The following is a 27,576-nucleotide window of genomic DNA, read 5'->3' as shown; positions in this document are numbered from 1 at the left end:
TTAGGAGGCAAATAGTTTTCAATAAAATGCATAAAATAAAATGCTTATATATTGTTATTCAGCCTTTAGTTCTCCAAAATTATTCTAAAAAAATGGGGAGCCCAGTTGGCATAGCTCAGTGGTTGAATGTTGACCTATGAACCAGGAGGTCACGGTTTGATTCAGGTCAGGGCACATGGTCCGGATTGTGAGCTCGATCCCCAGTAGGGGACATGCAGGAGGCAGCTGCCCAATGATTCTTTCTCACCATTGATGTTTCTATCTCTCTCTCCCTCTCCCTTCCTCTCTGAAATCAATAAAGATATCTTTAAAAAGGGGGGTGATTATGTTATACAAAAGCTCTACTGTCAAGCCCCGGCCAGTTTGGCTCAGTGGTTAAAGTGTCAGCCCACGGTTTGATTATCATGGTTGCAGGTTAGATTGCAGGTTTGATTCCCAGCTGTGTGGAAGGCAGCCAGACCATGTGTCTCTCATGTCAGTGTTTCTCTCTCTCTCTCTCTCTCTCCTCTCTCTCTCTCTCCTCTCTCCTCTCTCCTCTCTCCTCTCTCCCTCTCCCCTCTCCCCTCTCCCCTCTCCCCTCTCCCCTCTCCCCTCTCCCCTCTCCCCTCTCCCCTCTCCCCTCTCCCCTCTCCCCTCTCCCCTCTCCCCTCTCCCCTCTCCCCTCTCCCCTCTCCCCTCTCCCCTCTCCCCTCTCTCTCTCTCTCTCTCTCTCTCTCTCTCTCTCTTCCCTCCCTCCCTTCCACTCTGTCTGAAAATCAATGGAAAAAATATCCTCAGGTCAGGATTAACAAAAAAACCTTGCCCTGGCTGGTTTGGCTCAATGGATAGAACATCGGCCTATGGGCTGAAGGGTCCTGGGTTCGATTCCAGTCAAGGGCACATGCGGTCGCAGCTTGGTCCCCAGTGGGGGGCATGCAGGAGGCAGCCGATCAGTGATTCTCTCTCATCATTAATGTTTCTATCTCTTCCTCTCCTTTCCTCTCTAAAATCAATAAAAATATATTTTTAAAAAAGCTCTACTGTCAATGATTGTAGTGAGGCCAGGAGGAGCTTAGAAAGTCAAGGACAGGCTTCACTCCCACCTCATGGTGATGTCTTGGTTACAGAGAAGACTGGGGCAGTGTTGTGGGGTGAACTGTGCTCCCCAAAAGGAAACGTTTAAGTGCTAAGCACAAGTACCTGTGAATGTGACCTTATTTGGAAATCAAGTTAACATCAGATCATCCTGGATTAGGACAGGCCCTAATCCAATGACTGATGTCTTTATGAGAGAAGGAGACAGAGTTTTGTATAGAGACACACAGGGACAATGGCATGTGAAGACAGACTGAAAGTGGAGTGATGTGCTTAACAACCAAGGAGTATCAAGCACTGCTGGTAGTCACCAGAAGCAGGGAAAGAGGCATGGGACAGATTCTGCATCAGAGCCCCACAAGGAACCAACGTTGCTGACACCTTGATTTCAGACTTCTAGCCTCCTGAACTGTGAGAGAAAACACTCCGCTTGTGGTACTTTGTTTCAAAAGCCCCAGAAAACTAATACAGGCAGTTTTTGCCCGAGGACTTCCTTTCGATCTAGAGGTTGATAAATAGGTGTCCAAAGTCTGGATGCAGAGCAGTTGTTGCTACCCACTATGCCAGATCAGCTTATCAAATATAACTTCAGTAATCTTGGCCTTTGCCATGGAAAATTAAAAGAATAGAATTGACAGGGAGGGGAAGGAAAGGATGTCCAGAAGCCAAGAGTGACCCATGCAGCCAAATGTTGAGCACCAGGCTGGCTGGGAAGCAGCATGAGCAGACTCCATTCTAATAAATAGGCTGGACTGTTCCACAGAATAGGCAGTAGGCTCAGAAGACTGACAGTATTGAACTCTAAGAACAAATAAGAGCTGGTGATAGTATGACCTTTTTTGATCCAGTAATGAAAGTTAAAATGGGTATCTCAAAAAGATAAAAGATTTGATAATAGTTAATCATTTAGGTCATAGGAAAAAAATTTTTAAGAGAAATGGTCAAAACTTAGAAGTCTTGCTGGAAATACTACAAACTTCATCTAAAGGAGGCATGCTATAAAATCAGTTATGTGCAGAGAAAAAGATGGAAAGCTATCCAGCGTGTTTGATAAATTTGCATAATCCTGGTTCCCAAACCTGGTGAAAAGAGCAGCAAATAAACAGAAAAAAAGAAAAAATCCCACAAAACCAATCTTACTTACTTTCTATAAAAATCAAAGAAGAATGCTACAAGATGGATGAACCATACAAGTAGTAAAAAAATAAAAATACAAACCCAAGATATTATGGTAACTGAAATAATCCAGACACCAAAGGACAAATACTATGTGACTTTACTTCTATGAGGTACTGGAATTCATCTAATTCAGAGAAACAGAAAGGAGAGTGGGGCTGGGGTGATGGGAAGTGCATGTTTAATGGGGACAGAGTTTCAAATGGAGAAGATGGAACTTCTGTGGATGGTAGTGGTAATGGTGGCACAGCAATGTGAATGTACTTAATGCCACTAAACAGACACTTAAAATGGTTAAAATGATAAATTTTATAGTACGTATGTTTTACCACAATCTTTAACATTTTACCACACTTTAAAAACACTGAGACAAAATAATTGAAGAAAAAAGTAAGAAAAATCTATGACAGGAATAAAATTCTGATGGTGGGGGAAGAGGCCAAACCCTGACATATCAGCAGAAATTGATCTCTGTTTCACTGTGAACCCTGATTCTGTGGGACACTGGGCACTTGTGTCTGTTTCTCACCTTGCAGGGGAAAAAAAGAACATGAGAAAGAATTTGAGAGTAATTATATCCACCTTCCTAAACTGAAGGGATGTCAGGAGAAATAGGATGCTGTGGGAGACAGCACTCCTAAAGTTGACGAGCTACTCAAGCATAAGGAGGCAGTGTGGTTCTAACCCAAAGACAGCTCAAAAATACAGAAGAGAGGACAGAGTTGCAAGCTGTAAGAGGCAACAATGGGTAGGTTTAAAGGACCAGAATAGAAGTGTTTAGGTCTTTGAATAGGCCTTTTTCTGCACAGAGAGCTCTCTTCTGTTCAAGCAACTAATGTCTCTGCTAAGCTTGGGATGTCTCTGGCCCTCCAGCTACCAAGCAGTTCCCATGCTTTAGAAGGCTGTTCAACAGTACTTACTGCAAACCTGGGTGCCAGGTGCTGCTCGGGTTCAGAACCTGTGGGCCACTGAGTTCATTAACCACAAACCTTTTTACAAATCCCTTCCTCAGTGGGCAGTGGGAGCAGCAGAAGGCTGGGGTGTGCACACCAGCCAGCCCTGGTGCTGGTGGCCTTGAAAACATTATAGAATTTGGCAAAGAAAGGAAATAGAAAGACTTATAGTAAGTAGATGAATAAAGAACAATTGATTGAATATGCCGTGATTTTCTCTTCTAAGCTCATTCAAAAGTATAGACAAGGCACAGTTTAAGTACCATCCTATTGAAGGCAGGGGGAATAGCCTATACGACCTCTGGTCTCTTCCAATAACTCTATAGCTTTTATTCTGTGTGTGTGTGTGTGTGTGTGTGTGTGTGTATTTTTATATGATTTATTTTTTAAAATTTATATTTAATGTTCAAAGTATTACATATGTCCCCAAAACTGTATACCTTTTATACACACACACACACACACACACACACACACACACATATATATATATATATATATATATATATATATATATATATATATATGTTTTCTTATTGATTTCAGAGAGGAAAGGAGAAGGAGAGAGATAGAAACATCAATGATGAGAGAGAATCATTAGTTGGCTGCCTCCTACACTCCCCACACTGAGGATTGAGCCCGAAACCCAGGTATGTGCCCTGACCAGGAATTGAACCTATAAATCTGCTTCATAGGTCAATGCTCAACCAGTGAGCCACATTGGTCAGGCACTCTATAGCTTTTAAATGGTCTCAAATCAGAAAGCCTCCTTGACCCTGGCCAAGTAGCTCAGTTGGTTAAGCATCATCCTGATTCACCATGGTTGTGGGTTCAATCCCCAGTTAGAACACATAAAATAAGCAACCAAGAATGCATAAATAAGTGTAACAACAAATTGATGTTTGTCTCTCTCTTTTCCCCCTTCATCTCTCTCCCTCTCTCTAAAGTCAATCAATCAATCAATCAATCAAAATTTAAAAAATAAAGAAAAAGAAAAAGGAAAGCTTCCTTGAAGCAAGACAGAAGGTATAGGAGGAGGGCTGAAGAGCAGAAGGGAAAAGGAGGAAAGCAGGAGAGGACAGAGGTGAGAGGGGCTTTCTCTCCTCTGTTTACGGCACCTGTGGACGAAAGGGGCCATATGCTAAGCTGACTAGTTCAGGGAAGGCCTGCATGGCGGTTGTACAAACTCAAAGACCTAAAATAACCACAAAAGATGGTCTGAAAATTAAATATTTAACTACAAACAGGTTATGGTGGGTAGTCATGTCCTAGGCCAGTATTTTCCCTGACAAAGATCAACTTAGATCTTTACTGAGCCCATTGTCTTTTTGCCTCTAAGATAACATACCTGTGAAATGTCTGGGTAACTTGTAACTTCCCTTTTTTCTGGATCCCTCAGGGCACAACAAATGGCACCAGGACATTCCCTCATTGTTATTGTTATCAAGTTAATTGTCAACTGTTAATTATGTTAAGCTATCCTGTACCCATGTGTGTAAAAGAAGCACATGTCCATCATTTCACTTTTTACCCTATCCCAGAGGTCTCCCCGCTTTGGTTTATCCCACCTCCTTAATCTATCACCAATGAATTTCATGTAACCCATCTACGTCCCTTTCCTTTGATTGTAATGTATAAATACAGATGTAAGCTGCCATTCTCTGAAGCATTATCAAAATTCGTTGAGGTTCTGCTTCCTGGCATATGTCAACAGTTTGGCTCAAATAAACTCACAAAAATTCTTCACAGGTTTCAGTGGTTTTTGACTTTAACACACCCGAGTCGGCTGGAAATGCGAGGCCCCTTCTACGGGGCTGTCACATAGGTCGGGCTGGTCTTAAGCATAAAGAACAAGCTGGTTTCAGCTGCCCTTGCTCCCCAAATCCCTCCTCCAGAAGCATCTGACCTTGGGATCCATGGCACAGGCAGCTGGAGGCTTGACTGGATTCCGGCTCATAGGTGTCCAAGGCAGCAGACTGGAAGGGGACACACAGACATACAGGGTGGGTGCTGGGTCCCTGTAGGGATACCCCTCTGGGATCCTCCTGAAGGAATCAAGAATGCTGTCCTGAGCCCTGGCTCTGAGGCACTTCAGCCCCACAATGGGCTCCCCTCGCCATCCCACCAGCTGGCCTTGGATGGCCACTTACCTCCTTGCACAGAAATTAAGCAGCAGCCCAGTGAGTGGACTCTGGAGCTCTCCTCAGTAGAAGCTTGCCAAGATGCTGAGGGCATCCCAGGCTCCACCCTCCAGCCTCAGGGCCCACTCTTCCACCCAGCTCATGATGCTAAGACCTCACCAAGCAAGCAAGGAGGGCAGTCTGATTATGAATACTATTTAAGTAAATACTTATATTAGTGAGTTTCCTACAAGAATAAACTTAGCTAATAAAGCATCATACCTAGAAGTTTTCAGGCAATCCATTTTATTATTACACTAATAGGGCAACTACAACAACTATTCCTTCTAACAACAAAAGTGAAAGGAGTTTTAGGGATAAAAATAGGCAGGTTTAGGGAGTTTAGGAAAAAAGAGGGTCCATGGGGGAGGAATGCATATGAGGGCTTGAAGCCGCCAGAAGGCACACATTCACAGAGAGAGAGGGAAAAAAAGCATAAGGGGAGAGGAAGCCATCCATTCACAGAAGATAAGGAAAAGCCACAGGGTATGAGAGAAAGAGGAAGACATCCCTTCACAGGAGATAGAGAAATGTTACAAGATAAGGGGGAGAGAAAGGGGAGGCACTACGTGGGGTTTGGGCTTTGAAGCTACAAAGAGTGACCAATTGGAAGGCAGCATCAAGAGACAAAGAACTGCAGCCTTTATAAACCTTAGCAAAAAAGAGCTTAGTGGGTTACCCCCTTGGGACCCCCTTCCTACATGGGAGTCTGTATTTGCTTCCAATAAATTTCCACCCTTTCATCTACCACCTTTTGTCCATGGCTTAATTCTTCAAATCCATCTAGACAAGGACCTGGGAAAGAAATCACCCTTGCATCCTGCTCAGGAAAACAACCCAAATCAAAAGCACCAACCCGTCCCCTCAGCATACTAGTACAACAGCTCTTGGCGCTCCACATTACCATCACTTTGTTCCACACAGCATGCTGAGAAGCAGGCAGTGTACAGTGCTGATGTTGACTTAGTAGATGAGGAGATAAGGTAATTTGTTCATATAGAAAGAGTTCCTGTAAAATGTTTATAACAAAAGAGAGAGGATGCATAGTTGATAATTACACACAAGATTAAAGTTCCATATGGCATATATTCCAACTAAATAAACCATCACAAACAACTGACCAGACAAAAGTCAACTGAAGATTGAATTTAAAAGATTATATCCATAAAATGGGATATATATATATAACCATGAAAAAGAACAAGAGATCTGTGAGTGCATCCATATAGAGATGTCCAAACAAACTGAACAAAGTGAGTAGACTCTGGTGCTCTCCTTAGCACAGAGACTACCCAGGTGCTGAGAGCATCCCAGGCTCCACCCTCCAGCCTCAGGGTCCACTCATTTTAATCCTATTTTAAAATGCATTTGCCTGTGTGTGTGTATTCACACAAAATATTAGGTGGCACCAAATGAAAAGATCATTGTGTAGGGCAAAACCTGTCAACTCTGGCAAATTATTGTGGCTCCTAAACACTCAGGCCGTAAAAAACAAAGACAACCACTTGTCTTCAGTAAAAAAGAGCAAGACTCTATTGCCTACCACACGCACCTAACCAAGCACCAGGCAAACCTCAAGGTCACTCAACATTACACCCCATCCATCCCCAGCCCACCACTTAATCACCTATCTGACTTTGAGTGTGGCACTCATTTTGAGCTTGTTTAATGCAGGCATTGTGTTTGGGGCTAGAAGAACAATGGTATAAATGACCCACAGGTCCCTGCCCCATTGAAGCTTATTTACCAACAACAACAACAAAGAATTATAAATACAAACACTATTTTTAAAAGTGTGTGCTGTTATAAGAACCCAATCATTAATGTAGCCATCAAAATTCACAGTGCCTATGAGAGTGGGGAAGGACATGTAATGAGAATAGAGCCACAGTTGTCTAATAATTATTCACCTCACTAACTATGGATAAAACGTTTTCTTATAGACCCTGGGAAACTGGAGGATGCAACAAGACTGTAAAAAGATAAGATGCCTCAATGGGTCCATTACTCAGAAAAGAAATACGTTTTTTTAAAAATACTAGTATATCTTTATTGATTTCAGAGAGGAAGGGAGAGGGAAAGAGAGATAGAAACACCAATGATGAGAGAAAATCATTGATTGGCTGCCTACTGCACATCCCCTACTGAGGATCAAGCTCACAACCGAGACATATGCCCTTGACCAGAATCAAACCTGGGGCCCTTTAGTATGCAGGCCGACACTCTATCCACTGAGCCAAACCAGCTAAGTAAAGAAATACATTTTGAGAACAGACCAAGGACAGGGAACGCTTTGATTTGGTTGCTGCACCTGGACCCTGACCCTCTCTGGGAGTTTTTCTCAGGAACACTGACCATGCTCCAGTCCCAGGAATGGCCTGAGCTGTTTGTAACATCATAGAAGATTAGCCACCTGGTTATCAGACTTTGAGCTCCTGAAGGCTGGGCTGCAGACTCTACCCTCCCCTTTCTATGTTACACTTGTAGCTCGCAGCTGCATGTAACTATCTTCTCCCTCTTGTGTATATAACCAGACAACTGGCAAGGGGAGTCAGAGCAGATTTTTGTGGATGACCTGCTCCTCTCCCATACTGCCCACATTATTGGAATAAACGCTCATATATGATTCAACTCTGTCTCTGCTTAATTGGCTCAAGTGGTGACAGGCAGCACGGACCTCTTGGTTGTCTGGTTACTGGTTACACCTACTGCATGCCAGGAAAAGCTATCCTATCTAACAATAGAGAAACATGGTAATTAACCATAACTTCACTACCCTCCCCATTGGCTAATCAGCGAGATATGCAAATTAAATGCCAACCAAGATGGCAGCCGGCAGCCAGGCAGCTGAAGCAAATAGGAGGCTTGCTTGCTCCAGTGACGGAGGAAGCCAAGGTTTCCCACCTGCCGCTCCTGGCCTCTGAGCTTGCACTCTAAGAAACAATGTTGCAATTATAGAAGGTAAATAAACCCCAGAAACCTGCTTTCAGTTGGCTGGCCTCAGAGCTGGAGCTGAAACAGTGTTTCAATTATAGAATCCAAACAAACTCAGATACCTGCTTTCAGCAGCTGAGGTCTCAGAGCTGGAGCCAAGCCTCAGAGCTAAAGCGGGCTCTCAGTTCAAGTGACAGCCATAGAAGGTAAATAAATCCCAGAATAAAGAAAAAAAGGAGAGGTTGGGAGCTTCAGTCGCCCACCAGCCTGAAAACAGCCCTCAGCCCCTCACCCAGACTGGCCAGGCGCCCCAGTGGGGACCCCCACCCTGAAGGGGGTGTGACCAGCTGCAAACAGCCATCATCGCCTCATCCAGGCTGGCCAGGCACCCAAGCGGGACCCCCACCCTGATCCAGGACACCCTTCAGGGCAAACCAGCCGGCCCCGACCCATGCACCAGGCCTCTATCCTATATAGTAAAAGGGTAATATGCCTCCCAGCACCGGGATCAGTGGAGCCACGAGGCCTCATGCCCCGGGATCAGCAGAGCCGTGAGACCTCCCAGCCTGGGATCAGCAGAGCCTCCCAGCACTGGGATCAGTGGAGCCGCGAGGCCTCCCAGCACTGGGATCAGCAGAGCCGCGAGGCCTCCTGGCCCCTGGAGCAGCGTAACAGGGGGCAGCGCCCAAACCCCCTGATCACCCTGTGGCTCTGTGTGTGACAGGGCGCGGGGCCACAAACCCCTGATCCGCCCTGCTCTGTGTGTGACAGGGGGTGGTGCCCAAACTCCCCTATTGGCCCTACTCTGTGCCTGATAGGGGGGAGCTCCCCAACCCCCTGATCGGCCCTGCTCTGTGCATGACACGGGGAGCACCCCAACTCCCCTATCGGCCCTACTCTGTGTGTGACAGGGGGGAGCTCCCCAACCCCCTGATGGGCCCTGCTCTGTGCGTGACAGGGGGGAGCTCCCCAACCCCCTGATTGGCCCTGCTCTGTGCTGACAAGGGGGAGCTCCCCAACCCCCTGATCGGCTCTGCTCTGTGCGTGACAGTGGGCAGCGCCCCAACCCCCTGATTGGCCCTGCTCTGTGCGTGACGGGGGTGGCACCGCAACCTCCCTATCAACCCTGCCTTGAGTGTGACAGGGGGCGGTGCCCCAACCCCCCAATCGGCCCTATCCTGAGCATGACTGGGAGTGGCATCGCAACCTCCCGATCCACCCTGCTCTGTGCATGACAGGGGGTGGTGTCCCAACTCCCCAATCAGCCCTGCTCTGAGCCCAACCAGGGGCTGCACCTAGGGATTGGGCCTGCCCTCTGCCACCTGGGAGCGGGCCTAAGCCAGCAGGTCTTTATCTCCCGAGGGGTCACAGACTGTGAGAGGGCACAAGTGGGCCTGAGGGACACCCGCCCCCGCCAGTGCACAAATTTTGTGCACCGGGCTCTAGTCCTATATAATATAGAGGAAAGTGTGCAAATTAACCCTCACGCCCTCAAAAGATGGCTGCATAGGACCAGGCTGGCAGGGGAGTTAGTGAGGGACAACCAAAAGACTGAATAGCAGGCTGCATGGGACGACCAGGCCAGCAGGAGGGTTAGTAAGGGACGATCAAATGACTGAACAGCAGGCTGTGTGGGGCAACCAGGTTGGCAGGGGAGTTAGTGAGGGGCGACCAGGCCAGCAAGGGGGGGAGCAGTTGGGGGCAACCAGGCTGGCGGGGGGTGGGCAGTAAGAGGTGACCAGGTCGACGGGGTGAGAGGGTGCAGTTGGGGGTGACCAAACTAGCCGGGGGCGGGGTGGGGGGCAGTTGGGGATGATTAGGTTGGCGGGGGGGGGAGTGAGGGGCGACTAGGCTGGCGGGGGCGGCGGTGGGCAGTTGGGGGTGGCCAGGCCGGCGGGGGGGTGTGGGGGGGCAGTTAGGGGAGATCAGGCAGACACGCAGAGGCAGTGAGGGGCGATCAGGCTGGCAGGCGGGGGCAGTTAGGGGTGATCAGGCAGGCAGGCAGGTGAGCAATTAGGAGCCAGCGGTCCAGGATTGTGAGGGATGTCCGACTGCCCTCACAGGGATCGGACCTAAACTGGCAGTCAGACATCCCCCGAGGGGTCCCAGATTGGAGAGGGTGTAAGCTGGGCTGAGGGGACCCCCCCCCCCTTGTGCATGAATTTCATGCACTGGGCCTCTAGTATATAATATATAGATATTTATATCTATTTTTATAGATATCTACAGTAATAAAAGAGAAACATGCAAATTAACCATCACTCTGCCACTCCACTACACCCACTAGCCAATCAGGAGCAAGAATGCAAATTAACCCAACTAAGATGATGGTGTCCACGGAGCTGGAGGAGCAGGAGGCTTGGGTTGCCCCTGGCAATGGAGGAAGCCAAGCTTCCCGCCTGCCCTGGCCAACCCTGGGCTCTGCTTAAGGCTATAAATTACAGATGATAAATAAATCCCAGATACCTGCTTCCACCTGCCCTGGCCTCCGCTCAAGGAGGTGCTGGGAAAAAAAAGATAAAAAGGAGAGGCTGGGAGCTTGGGTTGCCGGGGGGCATGGCCAGCCTGAAAACAGCCCTCAGCCCCTCACCCAGGCTGGCCAGGCACCCCAGCGGGACCCCCCACCCTGAAGGGGCTGTGGGCAGCTTGAAAACAGCCCTCAGCCCCTCACCCAGGCTGGCCAGGCACCCCAGCGGGACCCCCCACCCTGAAGGGGCTGTGGGCAGCTTGAAAACAGCCCTCAGCCCCTCACCCAGGCTGCCCAGGCACCCCAGTGGGACCCCCACCCTGATCCGGGACACCCTTCAGGGCAAACCAGCCGGCCCCCACCCATGTACCAGGCCTCTATCTATACTAGTAAAAGGGTAATATGCTAATTAGACTGGGAGACCTTCCAGGAGACCTTCCAGATGTTCTTCTGGACAAAGCCATGGTGGCGGGGCTGAGGTAGAGGCAGTTAGAGGCCAAGCAGGGAGGGCAGTTGTGAGTGATCAGGCTGATGGGGGGCGGGGCCGTTGGGGATAAGCAGACCAGAAGGGGGCACAGTTGGGGGCGAGCAGGCCAGTGGGGAGGCAAAGTGGGGGCGAGCAGGCCAGCAAGGGGGGGTAGTTGGGGGCAAGCACACTGGCACGGGGGGCAGTTGGGGGTAATCAGGCTGGCGGGGGGGCATTTGGGGGCAAGCAGGCCGGCGGCGGAGGGCAGTTTGGGGCAAGCAGGCTGGCAGGCAGAGTGGTTAGGGGCAATCAGGCAGGCAGGCAGGTGAGTGGTTAGGAGCCAGCAGTCCCGGATTGTGAGAGGGATGTCCAACTGTCAGCTTAGGCCAGACCCCTGTAAACCGGCAGTAGGACATCCTTCGAGGGTCCTAGATTGGAGAGGGTGCAGGCTGGGCTGAGGGACACCACACACCCCATGCACCGGGCCACTAGTATCTTTATAAAGATACTAGAGGCCTGGTACATGAATTCGTGCACAGGGTGGGGGTGTCCCTCAGCCTAGCCAGTGATCGAGGCCGATTGGGAGACCGGTTGGCCAGGGGGAGGGACCCTGGGAGGTTGGCCAGCTGGTCCCCGATCGGGGCCTATCGGGGGGCCGGTCAGCAGGGGATAGGGATCATGGGAGGTTGGCTGGCCAGCCCCCCAATTGGGGCCTAGGGGGAGGGACTGTGGGAAATTGGATGGCCGGCCGGGGGGAGGGGCCGCAGGAGGTTGGCTGGCCAGCCCCCCCATCGGGGCCAATCAGGGGGGCCAGGCAAGATCGTGGGAGGTTGGCTTTTGGAGCGCATTGACCACCAGGGGGCAGCTCCTGCATTAAGCGTCTGCCCCCTGGTGGTCAGTGCGACTGGTTGACCAGTCATTCCAGTCGTTCGGTTGTAACAGTCGCTTAGGCTTTTATATATAGACTAGAGGCCCAGTGCACAAAAATTTGTGCACTCGGGGGGGAGGGAGGATCCCTCAGCCTGGCCTGTGCCCTCTCGCAGTCTGGGACCCCTCGGGAGATAACGACCTGCTGGCTTAGGCCTGCTCCCGGGTGGCAGAGGGCAGGCCCAATCCCTAGTTGCAGCCCCTGGTCGGGCTCAGAGCAGAGCTGATCGGGGAGTTGGGGCGCCGCTCCCTGTCATGTACAGAGCAGGGCGGATTGGGAGGTTGCGATGCCACCCTCAGTCACGCTCAGGGTAGGGCCGATTGGGGGGTTGGGGCACCGCCCTGTCACACTCAAGGCAGGGTCGATGGGGAGGTTGCGGCACCACCCCTGTCACGCACAGAGAAGGGCCAATCAGGGGGTTGGGGCGCTGCCCCCTGTCACTCACAGAGCAGGGCCCATCAGGGGGGTTGGGGCTCCATACCATGTCACGCACAGAGCAGGGTCGATCAGGGGTTGGGGAGCTCCCACCTGTAACGCACAGAGCAGGGCCCATCAGGGGGGTGGGGAGCTCCACCCTGTCACGCACAGAGCAGGGCCGATCAGGGGGTTGAGGAGCTCCCCCCTGTCACTCACAGAGTAGGGCCGATAGGGGAGTTTAGGCACCGCCCCGTCACACACAGAGCAGGGCCGATCAGGGGGTTGGGGCGCCGTACCCTGTCACACACACAGCCGCAGGGCAATCAGGAGGTTGGGGAGCTCCCCCCTATCAGGCACAGAGCAGGGCTGATCAGGGGGTTGGGGCTCCTTCCCCTGTCACGAACAGAGCAGGGCGGATAGGGAGGTTATGGCCCCGCCCCTGTCACACACAGAGCCGCAGGGAGATCAGGGGGTTTGGGCGCTGCCCCCTGTCACGCTGATACCGGTGCCGGGAGGCCTCGCGGCTCCGCTGATGCCGGTGCTGGGAGGCATATTACCCTTTTACTATATAGAATAGAGGCCTGGTGCACGGGTCGGGGCCGGCTGGTTTGCCCTGAAGGGTGTCCTGGATCAGGGTGGGGGTCCCGCTTGGGTAAATGGCCAGCCTGGGTGAGGGGCTGATGGCTGTTTGCAGCTGGTCACATCCCCTTCAGGGTGCGGGTCCCCACTGGGGTGCCTGGCCAGCCTGGGTGAGGGGATGATGGCTGTTTGCAGCTGGTCACACACCCTTCAGGGTGGGGGTCCCCACTGGGGTGCCTGGCTAGTCTGGGTGAGGGTCTGAGGGCTGTTTTCAGGCTGGCGGGTGACTGAAGCTCCCAACTGCTCCCTTTTTTCTTTTTTTTTTTATTCTGGGCCAGCTTTAGCTCTGAGGCTTGGCTCCAGCTCTGAGGCCTCGACTGCTGAAAGCAGGTATCTGGTTTGTTTCGGTTCTATAATCGAAACACTGTTTCAACTCCAGCTCTGAGATCCCGACTAGCTGAAAGCAGGTTTCTGGGGTTTTATTTAGCTTCTATATTTGTAACAATGTTTCAAACTGCAAGCTCAGAGGCCGGCAAGGCAGGCGGGGAACGTTGGCTTCCTCCGTCACTGCAGCAAGCAAGCCTCATGTTCGCTTTAAGATGCCTGGCTGCCGGCCGCCATCTTGGTTGGCAGTTAATTTGCATATCGCCCGGATTAGCCAATGGGTAGGGTAGTGGAGGTATGGCTAATTACCATGTTTCTCTTTTATTAGATAGGATAGATATTTTTATATATAGGTTGGGGCAATAGTAGGTTTACAGTTGTTCGTATGGAAAATAATACAATTTAACAGTTAACTGCCACGATATTTTGAGTTTAATTAAAATAGGTCCACCGCTTGCGTCTATAGACACTTATGGCGTACAAATGGTTAATAATAATACAAGAACAAACTCTGTTTCACGTATTCACAACTGTAAACTTACTTTTGCCCCAACTTGTACATAAGGTTAAAAATAAAGACGTAGATATAGAGTAGAATGTAGAAGCCAACCCAGACTGGGGATCCAGAAAAGAAAGTGCCACCTGAAAAGAGAGAAGCAGGACAGAGAGCTAGTCCACTTTTCTGGGCCTTGGTGTTGAGTAAAGAATGAAGGAACAAAAGGGAGCCACCACAACTAAGCAAACAAAATTACTTAAACCAACATGGGCTGAAACATGGGGAATAGGTTTTTTGTTTTGTTTCTGAGAACAAGTCCCTTCCCTTCCCCTCCCTCCCCCTCCTCCCCTCCCTTCCCCTCCCCTCCCTTCACCTCTCTTCCCTTCCCTTCCTTCCTCATCCGAGGATATTTTTCCATTGATTGTTAGAGAGAGCGGGAGTGAAGGGGAGAGACAGAGAGAGAGAGAAACATCAATGTGAGAGAGACACATCAATCGTTTGCCTCCTGCACATGCCGGCTAGGACCCTTCAGTCTTCGGGCTGACACTCTATCCACTGAGTCAAAAGAGCCAGGGCTGAAAACAAGTTTTTATTTTAAAAAATACATTTTCGGAAGAACCAAGATGGTGGCATAGGTAAACACCTATACTTGCTGCCTGTCACAACCACATCAAAACTACAACTAAAAGGCAGAACAACTACCACCCAAACCATGGGAAAGCAGGCTGAGTGGAAGTTCCACAACTAGAGAGGTGAAGAAAGCGCATTGAGACTGGTAAGAGGTGCGGAGGCATGGAAAGTGCTGGCACCTGGATGTGCTGCTCTTTTAATCGGGAGGGAGATACAAGCTCCTGCTTGCTCTGAACTCCAGTTCCAGGCAAGACTCTAGAGGACCCAGACACATATGGGGAGAAACTGTCTGGCATCAGGACAGGAATGCAAGGGCGGCTTTCTCTCAGAGGTGCTCGCAGCTATCATTGTTCCTGTACAGGGGTGCAGGATGCAGAGACCCAGGAATCTCTCTGGTGCAGGGCTGACGCAGCCATTGCTGTTTGCTCCGCCCTGGTGATTCCCAGAGAACCCCGCCCAACCCAATGTACAACCCTACCCAAGCTGTGCACTTCGGCTTTTGCATATAAATGGCCCATCCTTTCTCCGCCTAAAACCTGTCAAACTGCAGCTGGGTCATAGAGCCCCAGAGCTTCCAAAAGAAGGCCCAAGGCCGGCAGCAACAGCCTGCCTTCTTTCACAGCTGGGCCTCGTCTGGGCACCTCCAAACCCCATACAAAGAGGAGGAATCTGCAGATGTCTCTGTAGCTCCTGGTGGGTGGCCCCAAACACTGGCTGACCTTGCACCTCCTTGGAGATGCAAGAGCCAGTGTACCCAGTGGTCAGTGTGAGACCATACCAGATTACAACTCTTCACATCTATAAGAGACACACTCAAGGGGCAGACTCAGTGAGCACCAAAGCCCCACTGAAGTAAGTCCTACCCCATAAGGGTGTCTCCTGCGCAACAGATCTTCCAGTGTAGACACAGCTGGTCATCACAGCCAATTGGCCTGGAGATCAATTCCTCCCAGTGCTACCAATAGCAATCAAGGCTTAACTACAACAAGACTGTGCACACAGCTCACAAAGGGGTGCACCAAGAGCGTCCACCTCAGGTGATTGGGGAGGCTGAGCCACTGGGCCCTATAGAACACCTACCACACAAGGCCACTCTATCAACTCAAGGAGACATAGCAACTACCCAGTACATAGAAACAAACACAGGGAGACAAAGAAACAAGTCACAAATGAAAGAAATGGATGAAAGCAAAATACTGGATATAGAGTTCAAAACCACGGTTATAAGGTTACTCAAGAATCTTCTAGAAACCTCCGAGAAATGTAGTGAGACCTTCAAGGATATGGAAAAGGACCAATTAGAAATGAAGCATACACTGACTGAAATAAAGAATAACATACAGAGATTCAATAGCAGACTAGAGGATCCTAAGAATCAAGTCAAGGATTTGAAATATGAAGAAGCAAAAAACACCCAACCGGAAAAACAAAAAGAAAAAAGAATCCAAAAATATGAAGATAGTGTAAGGAGCCTCTGGGACAACTTCAAGCGTACCAACATCCGAATTATGGGGGTGCCAGAAGAAGAGAGAGAGCAAGACATTGAAAACCTATTTGAAGAAATAATGACAGAAAACTTCCCCTACCTGGTGAAAGAAATAAACTTACAAGTCCAGGAAGCACAGAGAACCCCAAACAAAAGGAATCCAAAGAGGACCACAGCAAGACACATCATAATTAAATGCCAAGAGCAAAAGACAAAGAGAGAATCTTAAAAGCAGCAAGAGAAAAACAGTTAGTTACCCACAAGGGAGTACGCATACAACTGTCAACTGATTTCTTAATAGAAACTATGCAGGCCAGAAGGGAGTGGCAAGAAATATACAAACTGATGAATAGCAAGAACCTACAACCAAGATTACTCTACCCAGCAAAGCTATCATTTAGAATTGAAGGTCAGATAAAGAGCTTCACAGACAAGAAAAAGCTAAAGGAGCTCATCACCACCAAACCAGTATTATATAAAATGCTGAAGAGTATTCTCTAAGAAGAGGAAGAAGAAAAAGGCAAAGATAAAAAAATTATGAACAACCAAGTGACAACAAATACATATGTATCAACAAGTGAACCTAAAAACCCAATGAATAAAAAACCTGATAAACAGAACAAACTGGAGAATGTAATAGAATCAGGGGTATGGAAAGGGAGCAGACTAACAATTCTCAGGGGTAAGGGGGTGTGGGGGGTGCAGGAAGAGACTGGACAATGAACTTACACCTATGAATGAGGTGAGTGGGGTGGGCAAGGCCTGGAGTGGGAACCAGGTGGAGGAGAGCTATGGGGGGAGAAAAGAGGAACATCTGTAATAATCTGAACAATAAAGATTTTTTTTAAAAGAACATTTTCATTGTTGTTTTTTAGAGAGAGAGAGTGTTTCAGTAATATATAGAAATGTTTAAAAATGCTTTGGAAATGTCTAAAAAATGTTTTAAAATGTTTGAGTTAACTTTCCTTGAAACTTAAAGTGTGATATTAAGGACACATTCCCCACTGCCCTGAAGCATGTGTCCCTCATAAATAAGGATTTGAACTTCAGTAACTGACTCAGAGTGACTTGTCAAGATAACCATTTGAGTGAGTGATGTACTCTCCCTAGATAACCACATGTAGGCCCTCGCCCTGTTTGAGATTAACCTATGTGAATTGACGTTAATTCATTGATAGCCTCTTGAACTGCTGCAGGTGCGATACAGGCTTTAAAAATGGGGATCCTAATCAGCCAACTGCTCGCCTGTCGAGACAGCCACAAAGGCACGTCCTCTTGTCAGTCTGGCAAGCGACACTGCTCCACGCTCCTCTTCCTGCCAGACGACAGAAGAACGGCCAGTACCTCCTGATTGAGACGCGACTGAGCTCTTGGGTGAGGAACGCTGGCCCCCTGCATCTGGACTGGACCAGCCCAGCTGCCGGACCCCAGAGGATAGCACCACCGGGATCCCCCTTTAAGCCTGCATCCGCAGCATCAGGAACTTGTGTGAGTAATAAAGTGCTGTGTGATTTGAAACTGCATGTTTCATGTGGTGTAATTCCTCCAGCAGTTAAGTGAATTATTTTGTGTACGCTTAAAGTTAAAATAAAAGCTTCTGGTCTTTTCGGTCCTAGGCCTGCCCTTGTTCCTGCTTGCATAGAGTAACCTCTTTGCTAGCAACTACTTGAATGTCCCACACCCGCACAGTTAAAGTTTATCTCAAGGGACGCCTTAGATAAACACCCCAGATCCTTTCCCAGGATCTACTTGGGACAGAGAAGAAGGGAGAGGAAGAGAAAGTAAGTAAAACACTGATGTGAGAGAGAAAAATGGATTGGTTGCCTCCTGCATGCACCCCAGAGATAAAACCCAAAATCTGGGCATGTGCCCTGACTGGGAATCAAACTGACAACCTCTGATGAACCAGATGATGCTCAACCAACTGAGCTGCACTAGCCAGGGCTGAAAACAAGTTTTATTTAAATAAGGATTTAAATACATTACATAACATTAAAACTGAAGGGCAAAATAACCCCAAACCAGCTTGTTACTCAATGGCATTGGGCAGCTGTTGCTAGTAAGTTGTAAGCTCTATAGGTAGCTGCATGACTGACACATCAGTTTAAAATTTGTTCCCCTGTCAAAAAGCTTGTCTGACAGAAGTTTGGTCTCACATTCTGGTGTTTGGATATTAATCAGCTAGAACATGTCTGGTCAAAAAGACATTGTTGGCAAGCCAGATGTCCTATTACCTCACTAGAGAAAAGGTAGCTGCCCTCAGCTCCACCCACCTGGTCGGGATGGAGACACCAAGGGGTCTTTCTTTGACCACCGAAGGCCCCCTCTAGTGGTACAAATGCTGTTGCTGCCTTACCTGGTCCTCTCCTCTTAGCTTCACAGAAAGCTGTTCAAGTGATGACCCTCTCTTAGGGTAGGAAACTGTAGAGGGAGAGCCAAGGAGCTTTTGGACAATAATAGCTGTGATTTGGGGGCCGTGGCCTTGGCTGAAACATCATGTTATTGATCTGTTTCAGGCTGGACACGGCTAGGTGCCTACTACTTGACCTCTGTTTAAAGGAGGTACTTCAAGACTAGACAGCATGGCTCTTTTCAGTTTATTGCATGGAGGAGTTACACTAGTCCAAGTTAAAAGCAGAACCCAAATGGTTACATTCTGCAAGCTGTAAGGTTTATAAACTTGTGGCAAGCGACAGAAAGAAAATTGTACTCATAGCAAGGAAATTCTCACTTAAGCTTCAGTGAGCTAAACCCGCCCTCCTAGCCCGCCTGGCTCCGCTCTGGCCCGGCCCCCACCTGGCTTCAGGAGATTGGAGCTCCGCCTTGAGCAGGTACACCTGTGAAACAGCCAGGTACAATTTAAAGAATGGCACCAAGCGGGAAGGTTTGACAGTTACTCCCCCTTCGGTCTCGCCACCCCCGTAGCGCCCCCCTAACTCCCTTCCCCCTGTCAGCACCTCCAGGGATGACCACCGCTACAGGGCTGCTGGCCAGAGCCCGCCCCTCTAAGGCCTGCAAAACCCTCTGCAAAGTTTCCATAGCTACAGTCCCAGGAAACAATCATGCCCTCCTCCCCTAATCAGCACCTGCTACCTGTGAGGGTACCCGTGCTTTTCAGGATCATGCAATCTGGGAAAATATTTGGTATTAAAGCGGGTTTGAGTTTGGTTTGGTTAAAAGAGACATGCCTTTAAATTATCAAAATTAAATATAAAACTTTAATTTTACCTGGGTTAAAAAAGTAAGTTCATGTTATCTCTGTTACAATTTTTTTCAGCATGATAAATAACTTGGTATAATATAATTTTCATAAGTAATCCTATCTAATAAAAGAGAAACATGGTAATTAGCGTACGTCCGCTACCCTTCCCATTGGCTAATCAGCGAGATATGCAAATTAACTACCAGCCAAGATGGCGGCCGGCAGCCAGGCATCTTAAAGCGAACATGAGGCTTGCTTGCTCCAGTGACGGAGAAACCAACGTTCCCCGCCTGCCTTGCCGGACTCTGAGCTTGCAGTTTGAAATATAGAAGCTAAACAAAACCCCAGAAACCTGCTTTCAGCCAGCCAGGATCTCAGAGCTGGAGTTGAAACAGTGTTTCGATTATAGAACCGAAACAAACCAGATACCTGCTTTCAGTAGCAGAGGTGTCAGAGCTGGAGCCAGAGCTAAAGCTGGTCCAGAATAAAAAAGAAAAAAAGAAAAAAAGGAGCAGTTGGGAGCTTCAGTCACCCGCCAGCCTGAAAACAGCCCTCAGCCCCTCACCCAGACTGGCCAGGCACCCCAGTGGGGACCCCCACCCTGAAGGTGTGTGACCAGCTGCAAACAGCCATCATCCCCTCACCCAGGCTGGCCAGGCACCCCAGTGGGGACCCCCACCCTGAAGGGTGTGTGACCAGCTGCAAACAGCCCTCAGCCCCTCACCCAGGCTGGCCAGGCACCCCAGTGGGGACCCCCACCCTGATCCAGGACACCCTTCAGGGCAAACCAGCCGGCCCCCACCCGTGCACCAGGCCTCTATCCTACATAGTAAAAGGGTAATATGCCTGCCAGCACCGGGATCAGCGGAGCCGCGAGGCCTCCCGGCACCGGGATCAGCGTGACGGGGCAGCGCCCAAACCCCCTGATCACCTTGCGGCTCTGTGTGTGACACGGGGTGGGGCCACAACCTCTCTATCCACCCTGCTCTGTTCGTGACAGGGGAAGGCGCCCCAACCCCCTGATCAGCCCTGCTCTGTGCCTGACAGGGGGGAGCTCCCCAACCCCCTGATCACCCTGCAGCTCTGTGTGTGACAGGGGGCAGTGCCCCAACACCCTGATTGGCCCTGCTCTGTGCGTGACAGGGTACGGAGCCCCAACCCCCCTGATGGGCCCTGCTCTGTGAGTGACAGGGGGTGGCGCCGCAACCTCCCCATTGACCCTGCCTTGAGTGTGACAGGGGGTGGTGCCCCAACCCCCCAATCGGCCCAACCCTGAGCGTGACTGAGGGTGGCATCGCAACCTCCCGATCCGCCCTGCTCTGTGCATGACAGGGGGCGGCGCCCCAACTCCCCAATTGGCCCTGCTCTGAGCCCGACCAGGGGCTGCACCTAGGGATTGGGCCTGCCCTCTGCCACCCAGGAGCAGGCCTAAGCCAGCAGGTCGTTATCTCCCGAGGGGTTCCAGACTGCGAGAGGGCACAGGCCGGGCTGAGGGACACCCCCTCCCCGCCGAGTGCACAAACTTTTGTGCACCGGGCCTCTAGTCTATAATAATAAAAGCATAATATGCTAATTAGACCAGACGTCCTTCCAGACGACCTTCCGGACAAAGCTGGGGCTGCTGGGGCTGCAGTGGCGGGATCAAGGCAGCCGCCGCAGCTGTGAAAGCCTACTCTTGCAGGAATTTCATTTCATGCATCGAGCCTCTAGTCTAAACATAATTAAGAGCAAGTAAATTAAATAATGTAATAGAATAAATAGGTTTTTATTAGGTGAACTCTTTGGCAATAATTATATTTTATATGTACTTAGAAATAATTTTTTTGTTGTTGTTAATCCTCACTCAAGAATATTTTTCCATTGATTTTTAGAGAATGAAAGAGAGAGGGAAAGACAGAGAGAAACACCAGTGTGAGAGAAACACATCGACTGGTTGTCTCCTGCACGAGCCCAAGGCCTGGGCCGGGGAGGAGCCTGCAACCGAGGTACACGCCCTAGACTAGAATGGAATTTGGGACCCTTCGGTTCACAGGCCGACACTCTATCCACTGGGCAAAAACGGCTAGGGCTAGAAATGGTTTCCTAAATCTCTTGGTAACCTGAAACTTTAGAGTTCTACTAGCTAAATTAAATGATGGATCGTTACTGAATATCTATATCATTTCTAAATTTAAAAAATAATGAAACATTAGTTACAGAACATAAGTTTATCTGCCTTTGGCTTCTTATTGCAGATAAACTAAAAAAATTAATTTGTATCTGAGGAATATGTGTTGTGTGACACATTAAAAGACAAGACTATGAAAAAGCATATACCAGAAATTATGGAATGTGTTCATAAAATTATTAATCTAAAAAATACTGGTGGAACAATTCACAATTGCTTATTTTTTAGTTTTCACCAGAAATTAAAGTTTCTAAAGTTTAAAAATTCTAATATATATAATTAAAGCTGAAAAAAAACTATAATAGGGAAAACAACTGTATATATAAGAAAAATAAGTTATATTTTGGCTTTAAAAAAAGGTTATTAGGCATGGAGATATGTTTCCGTTAAGGAACATAGTAAAAGTAATTTTGCCCTGGTTATTTCTGAATTGGTAAGAGAGCATGATACAAACTAAAAGGGACCAAAAAGTTGTGAATAAACTTATGAAAAAGAAATCTTGAGAAAGAAACTTTATGTATGATCAGGATAGGTAAGATTAAATAAATTTTGCTGGAAACCAAGATCAACAGTAATTAATATAAATGTGAGGAGTCTGGCAGAAGGCTGGCCTGGACTCCTTTTGATATTCACAGGGTGAATATTTACATGTTATTACCTACTGCTGACTCAATGGCCTAAAGCAAACTCTCCCAAAACCTGACAATCTTACTGTTTACTAAACATTACCATTGATATTCCTAAAAGGCAATTGTGTATTCTAGTAAATAAAAGCAGCTGGGAACAGAGACTCAGCAGGAACTTAACTTCTCTAGTTGAGTTTTCTTCTGGTTTCCTCCCATAATTCTAAAAATTAATATTCCTATGTCTTGCATGTCAATTTGTGCGTCAGCTCTTTCTCCAAGCCTTTGAACCAGAAAGCCACGCTGGCCGTGGCCTTTCACAAAACTTGTTAGGATTTTTTTTTTTTTTTAATTTTAATATCAATTGTGTGCTAAAACTTAATATTCTTTCAGCTGCTAAAAGGACAGTTTTCCTGGACTACTGGTCTGCTTCAGAGAAGATACTGTAATAAAAACTGCCTGCCTAGACAGAAAGATTCTGTGTTTTACCCAAATAAATTCTGGTATTTTATGTTGTCTTAATCAGGTATTTGGTTATTTAAGAAAACTGAATCTTTTTAATAGTAAAAGCTAACCTTCTGTATTGAAATGCTGAAGCTTTCATGCAAAGGCAACAGCAACAAAATCTGATTATGGTTCCTAAGGGTGAAGTCTATTATACTTTTTTAAAACTGACCCCTCGTTGCAGACCCTTGTAACTGGCAACAGTCTGCTCCACAACCAGAGAAATTAAGATGGGTAAAAAATGACTGTAAGTTAAAGAATAGTCATTCAACTGCCACTTAGTATGCGTTATCAATGTGTTCTTATTGTGTGTAGTTTTCTGAATGTATTGAAGACTTCAGCTGCCAAAGGCTGATGCCCTCACAGTGGCCAAGGAAACTATTAGAAAATGTATTCCCACTTGGGGTATACCTCCCACAACCTCCAGTGATCAATGCACCCACTTCGCTGAGCAATTCATAAGAATCTTGATGGAAAGCTTTACAAACTCCTTGGAATTATCATTGATCCTATCACCCTCAATTGTCAGGCAAGGTTGACAGAACTAATGGAAAAATTGGATTCAAGCAGAACAAGTTTTAATTACACAGGACTGAATGAACTAATGAGAATGATGACAATTTTTATGTGTTGTGTTTTTTTTTTTATCTAAGACATTGATAGTTCCTTAATTTTTTTGTTTTCCTGGAATAAGAAAGTTTTTGGGGTTTTTCTCTCTTATGCTACCTCTGATTTAGAGCAGCAATTTTCAATCTTTTTCATCTCATGGCACACATAAACTAATTTAATTATTAAAATTCTGTGGCATACCAAAAAAATATATTTTTTGGCAATCTGACAAAACAATCAAACAAACATAAACTATGTACAATTTTGATTCATTCAGACCAGACAGCTATTGTTGTGTTGGCTGTTGTCATTATTTTATCTGACAATACAAGGGAAAGGATGTCAGTACCTCTGCTTAAAATAGTCAGGTAATGCAAGTTTTAAAAATTCTGTAGCACATGGATTGAAAATTGCTGATTTAAAGCAATTTGGTAAGTTACACCTTTTAAAGCAGAATTTAAACATTTTTCTTTTTCTCCCGACTTGATCCCACCAAAATTCAGAAACTCTCAGCGAGTATTCTTATTTACATGGCAATATGGTTATTTGCATGTTCAATAAAAGTCTGTTATCCTTCTAATGACACAATTGGAAACTGGTAATATTATTAAAGCTTTGACTAGAATGTCATGTTTGAAAAAAGCATGCAGAGTCTCAGACATGACCAGGCAATTTTAAGGAATTAAGATTGACATATGGAAGCCAATAAAACCTTGGAAAAACATCCTGATACCTTGGTTCCAAGGTTCCCAGAAGTCTTACCAGGTGAGTAAAGAAGGTCAGGTCCTAGAAGGTGCAGGACCCTCAGGGTATTTGGGGACCTAGAGAAGAGAGAAACTCACTCAAATCTATAGGTATGGCAAGTCACTGGCTTCACTTTTGTGGCCTCAAAAAGCCTTTTAAAGTTCAGTCTGGAGATTTCTTATGAAAATATCCAGTAAAATAGATTTAGAAGATCACATGTGGACTTCCGGTCAAGATGGCAGAGTAGTGAACACTGTGCTCGCCTCCTCCCATGACTATCAAAATTATAACTAAATTATAGAACAACCCCATTAAGAACCAGAAGATTAGCTGAACGGAACTCCTAACACTAAGGATATACAGAAGAAGCCACATCGACAGTAGTAGGTGGGGCTGGTCCACGTATGGTAATTAAGAACTAGGGGAGAAATATCTTGGCTGCAAAGGTCCCCCTTGAGGAACAAGGGGTCCCCATCCCACACCAGGTTCCCCAGCCTAGAACACCAGTGCTAGGAAGAGGACTCCAAGAAACAGCTAGATGTGAAAATCAGCAGGGACTCCATCCAAGTGAGATGGAAGGTTCTAAAGATTCAGGTGTACTCTTACAGGGCTCAACCACAGACTCACTCACTCACAAACACTTGCGCTAAGCTTCAGCAAAGGGACAGCACCTCGAAAAGCACCAGAGACAATCAGCGAGGAACTGAATTATCTGGCTTCATGGTGACTGACTATTCCTTTGTTGAGACCTACCTACACACAGCCTGCAGGTGCCCCAAATCTGAGTTTCTATCAACCTGGCTAACACCTCTCTAACCCAATCTAAGTGATTCTGAGTCATAGCCTGACCCAATTCACAGCCCAGCTAAGTTACTCTCAGAAGCTAGTCCACATAATTGGCCAGCTTAGGCCTACACTGAGGTCTTTCCTAAAATCTATCAAAGGTCCACAAACCCCAAATAAGCAGCAAATGGCTTCAGCATGCCCAGTACCTTTTGCTAAGTAGCCCCAAACCTGGCACTAATGGTGGCCATCCTCGGTTCACAGTATAACCACTCCCAGGTACCTCCCAGCCCAGCATAGACAGCTACCAACTGCAGATCACTGTGTAGCTCCTATCAAGCGGTGCTGGGCTCTACACAGGCAGCTGCTGACCTTGGCCTGCACTGAGCACCTCCCAAGAGGCCCCAGAACCAACACACCTGATGGCCAGCTTCAGACCACACCCAATTAGTGCCACAAATGACACACCCTAAAGATGAACTTGCTGGGACCTGAACTCTGCTAAAGTGAACCCCACTCTATGGAATCAAGCCTTGCACAACAGCTTGTACACTGTAGTCATGGTCAGTATTGACAGCCAGTCAAACTGAGGGTCAATCCTCCCACTGATGTCACAACAGCAATCAAGGCTCAACTACAACAAAAGGGCACACACAACCTACACAGGGGACACACCTGGAGCAACTGGCTCAAGTGAACACGAAGACTGTGCCATTGGGTCTCACAGGATACTTACTATCCAAGGTCACCCTGCCAAGACCAGGAAACACAGCAGATCAACCTATTAAAAAAAACAAACAAACAAACAAAAAAAAACCCACACAGGGAGATAGCCAAAATGAGAAGACAAAGAAACATTTCCCAAATGAAAAAATAGGACAAAACTCCAGAAAAAGAATTAAAAGAAATGGAGGCAAGCAATCTACCAGATGCAGAATTGAAAACACTGGTTATAAGGCTGTTCAATGAACTTAGGGGAAGAATAGATAATCTCAGTAAAAACTTCAACAAAGAGATAAAAAACAAAAAGAACAAGAAATGAAGACACGCCGAAACCGGTTTGGCTCAGTGGATAGAGCGTCGGCCTGCAGACTGAAGGGTCCCAGGTTCGATTCCGGTCAAGGGCATGTACCTGGGTTGCGGGCACTTCCCCAGTGAGGGATGTGCAGGAGGCAGCTGATCGATGTTTCTCTCTCATCGATGTTTCTAACTCTCTATCTCTCTCCCTTCCTCTCTGTAAAAAATCAATAAAATATATTTAAAAAAAAAAAAAAAAAAAAAGAAATGAAGACACAATAACTAAAATGAAAAACACACTTGATGGGTTAGACCAGTGGTCGGCAAACTGCGGCTCACGATCCACATGCAGCTCTTTGGCCCCTTGAGTGTGGCTCTTCCACAAAATACTGGCTTCTGCGCATGGGCCACAAAATTTCAATCACACTGTACATGCTCGCCCTCACGTGGTATTTTGTGGAAGAGCCACACTCAAGGGGCCAAAGAGCCACATGTGGCTCTCAAACCACAGTTTGCCAACCACTGGTTAGACTAAACAGATTATATGACTCAGAGGATCAAATTAGTGATTTGGAGGACAAGGTAGCAAAAACACCCAATCAGAACAGCAAAAAGAAAAAAAATTTTTTAAATGAGGACAGTTTACAGGAACTCTGGGACAACATCCAGCATAACATTTGAATCACAGGGATACCAGAAAGAGAAAAGAGAGAACAAGATATTGAGAACCTATTTGAAGAAACAGTGACTAGAAACTTCCCTAGCCTGTGACAGAAATAGACACCCAAGTCCAGGAAGCATAGAGTCCTGAACAAGATGAACCCAATCAGGCCCACACCAACACACATCATAATTAAAATACCAAAGGATAAAAGAAAAGAGAGAATCTTAAAAGCACCAAGAGAAAAGCAGTTACCTAACAAGGGAGCTCCCATAAGACTGTCAGTTGATTTCTCAAAAGAATTTTGCAGGCCAGAAGAGATTGGCACAAAATATTCAAAGTGATGGAAAGCAAGGAACATAACCAAGACTACTCTACCTAGCAAAGCTATCATTTAGAACAGGTGTGGGCAAACTTTTTGACTCGAGGGCCACAATGGGTTCTTAAACTGGACCGGAGGGCCGGAACAAAAGCATGGATGGAGTGTTTGTGTGAACTAATATAAATTCAAAGTAAACATCATTACATAAAAGGGTACGGTATTTTTTTTCAGTAGTTTTATTCATTTCAAACGGGCCGGATCCGGCCCGCGGGCTGTAGTTTGCCCACGGCTGATTTAGAATCAAAGGACAAATAAAGAATTTCCCAGACAAGAAAAAGCTGAAGGATTTCATCACCACCAAAAAAGTATTACAAGAAATGTTAAAGGGACTTCTTTAAGAAGTAAAAAATTAAAAATGTGAATAAGAAAATATCACAAAGACAAACTCACTAACAAAGGCAAACACAGTAAAGTGGATCAACAAACACAAAAGCTAGTACAAAGATTAAAAAGCAAAAGTGGGAAGAAACCAAGATGGCGGCATAGGTAAACACCGGAGTTTGCTGCCTCGAACAACCACTTCAAAAATACAACTAAAAGACGGAACGGACATCATCCAGAACCACAGGAAGGCTGGCTGAGTGGAAATTCTACAACTAGAAGGAAAGAGAAAAGCATACCGAGACTCAGAGGAGGTGCAGTGTGGAAGTAAAATACTAAGGTACAGAGGCGCACGCGGAGCGGACTGGCGGCTGAGGGCGCGGTTGTCATTTT

The 27,576-nt window shown here is 47.2% G+C and overlaps 2 protein-coding genes across 17 annotated transcripts in view; one reads left to right on the top strand and one right to left on the bottom strand.

Moving 5' to 3' along the window:
* The window catches only part of BCL2L13 (BCL2 like 13), a 231,199-nt gene extending 213,579 nt beyond the window's left edge, over positions 1 to 17,620 (top strand). Inside the window, exon 6 of one of the 4 annotated variants that reach the window (XR_004966422.1) lies at positions 17,367 to 17,620. Coding sequence is in view for 3 of the 4 variants with exons in the window: in XM_036301927.1 (XP_036157820.1) it covers positions 4,603 to 4,779 (177 nt within the window). In the remaining variant the exon portion in view is untranslated. Of the gene's footprint in view, positions 1 to 4,150; positions 4,414 to 4,602; positions 4,824 to 17,366 lie in introns of those variants that run through there. The other 3 variants (XM_036301930.1, XM_036301927.1, XM_036301929.1) reach the window with 3 other exon arrangements.
* BID (BH3 interacting domain death agonist) overlaps positions 1 to 27,576 on the bottom strand; it is a 54,440-nt gene that overhangs the window by 12,911 nt on the left and 13,953 nt on the right. For 4 of the 13 annotated variants that reach the window (XM_036301948.1, XM_036301934.1, XM_036301940.1 and 1 more), the window contains exon 2: positions 5,110 to 5,179. The exons of 2 other annotated variants lie outside the window; for them this stretch is intronic. Coding sequence is in view for 9 of the 11 variants with exons in the window: in XM_036301934.1 (XP_036157827.1) it covers positions 5,110 to 5,160 (51 nt within the window). In the remaining 2 variants the exon portion in view is untranslated. Of the gene's footprint in view, positions 1 to 5,109; positions 5,249 to 6,287; positions 6,393 to 24,037; positions 24,097 to 27,576 lie in introns of those variants that run through there. 7 more of the 13 variants (XM_036301936.1, XM_036301937.1, XM_036301939.1 and 4 more) reach the window with 5 other exon arrangements.

Source organism: Myotis myotis, unplaced genomic scaffold, assembly GCF_014108235.1.
Source record: "Myotis myotis isolate mMyoMyo1 unplaced genomic scaffold, mMyoMyo1.p scaffold_m19_p_3, whole genome shotgun sequence".
Lineage (NCBI taxonomy): Eukaryota > Metazoa > Chordata > Mammalia > Chiroptera > Vespertilionidae > Myotis > Myotis myotis.
This window is presented reverse-complemented; position numbering and strand designations above follow the sequence as displayed.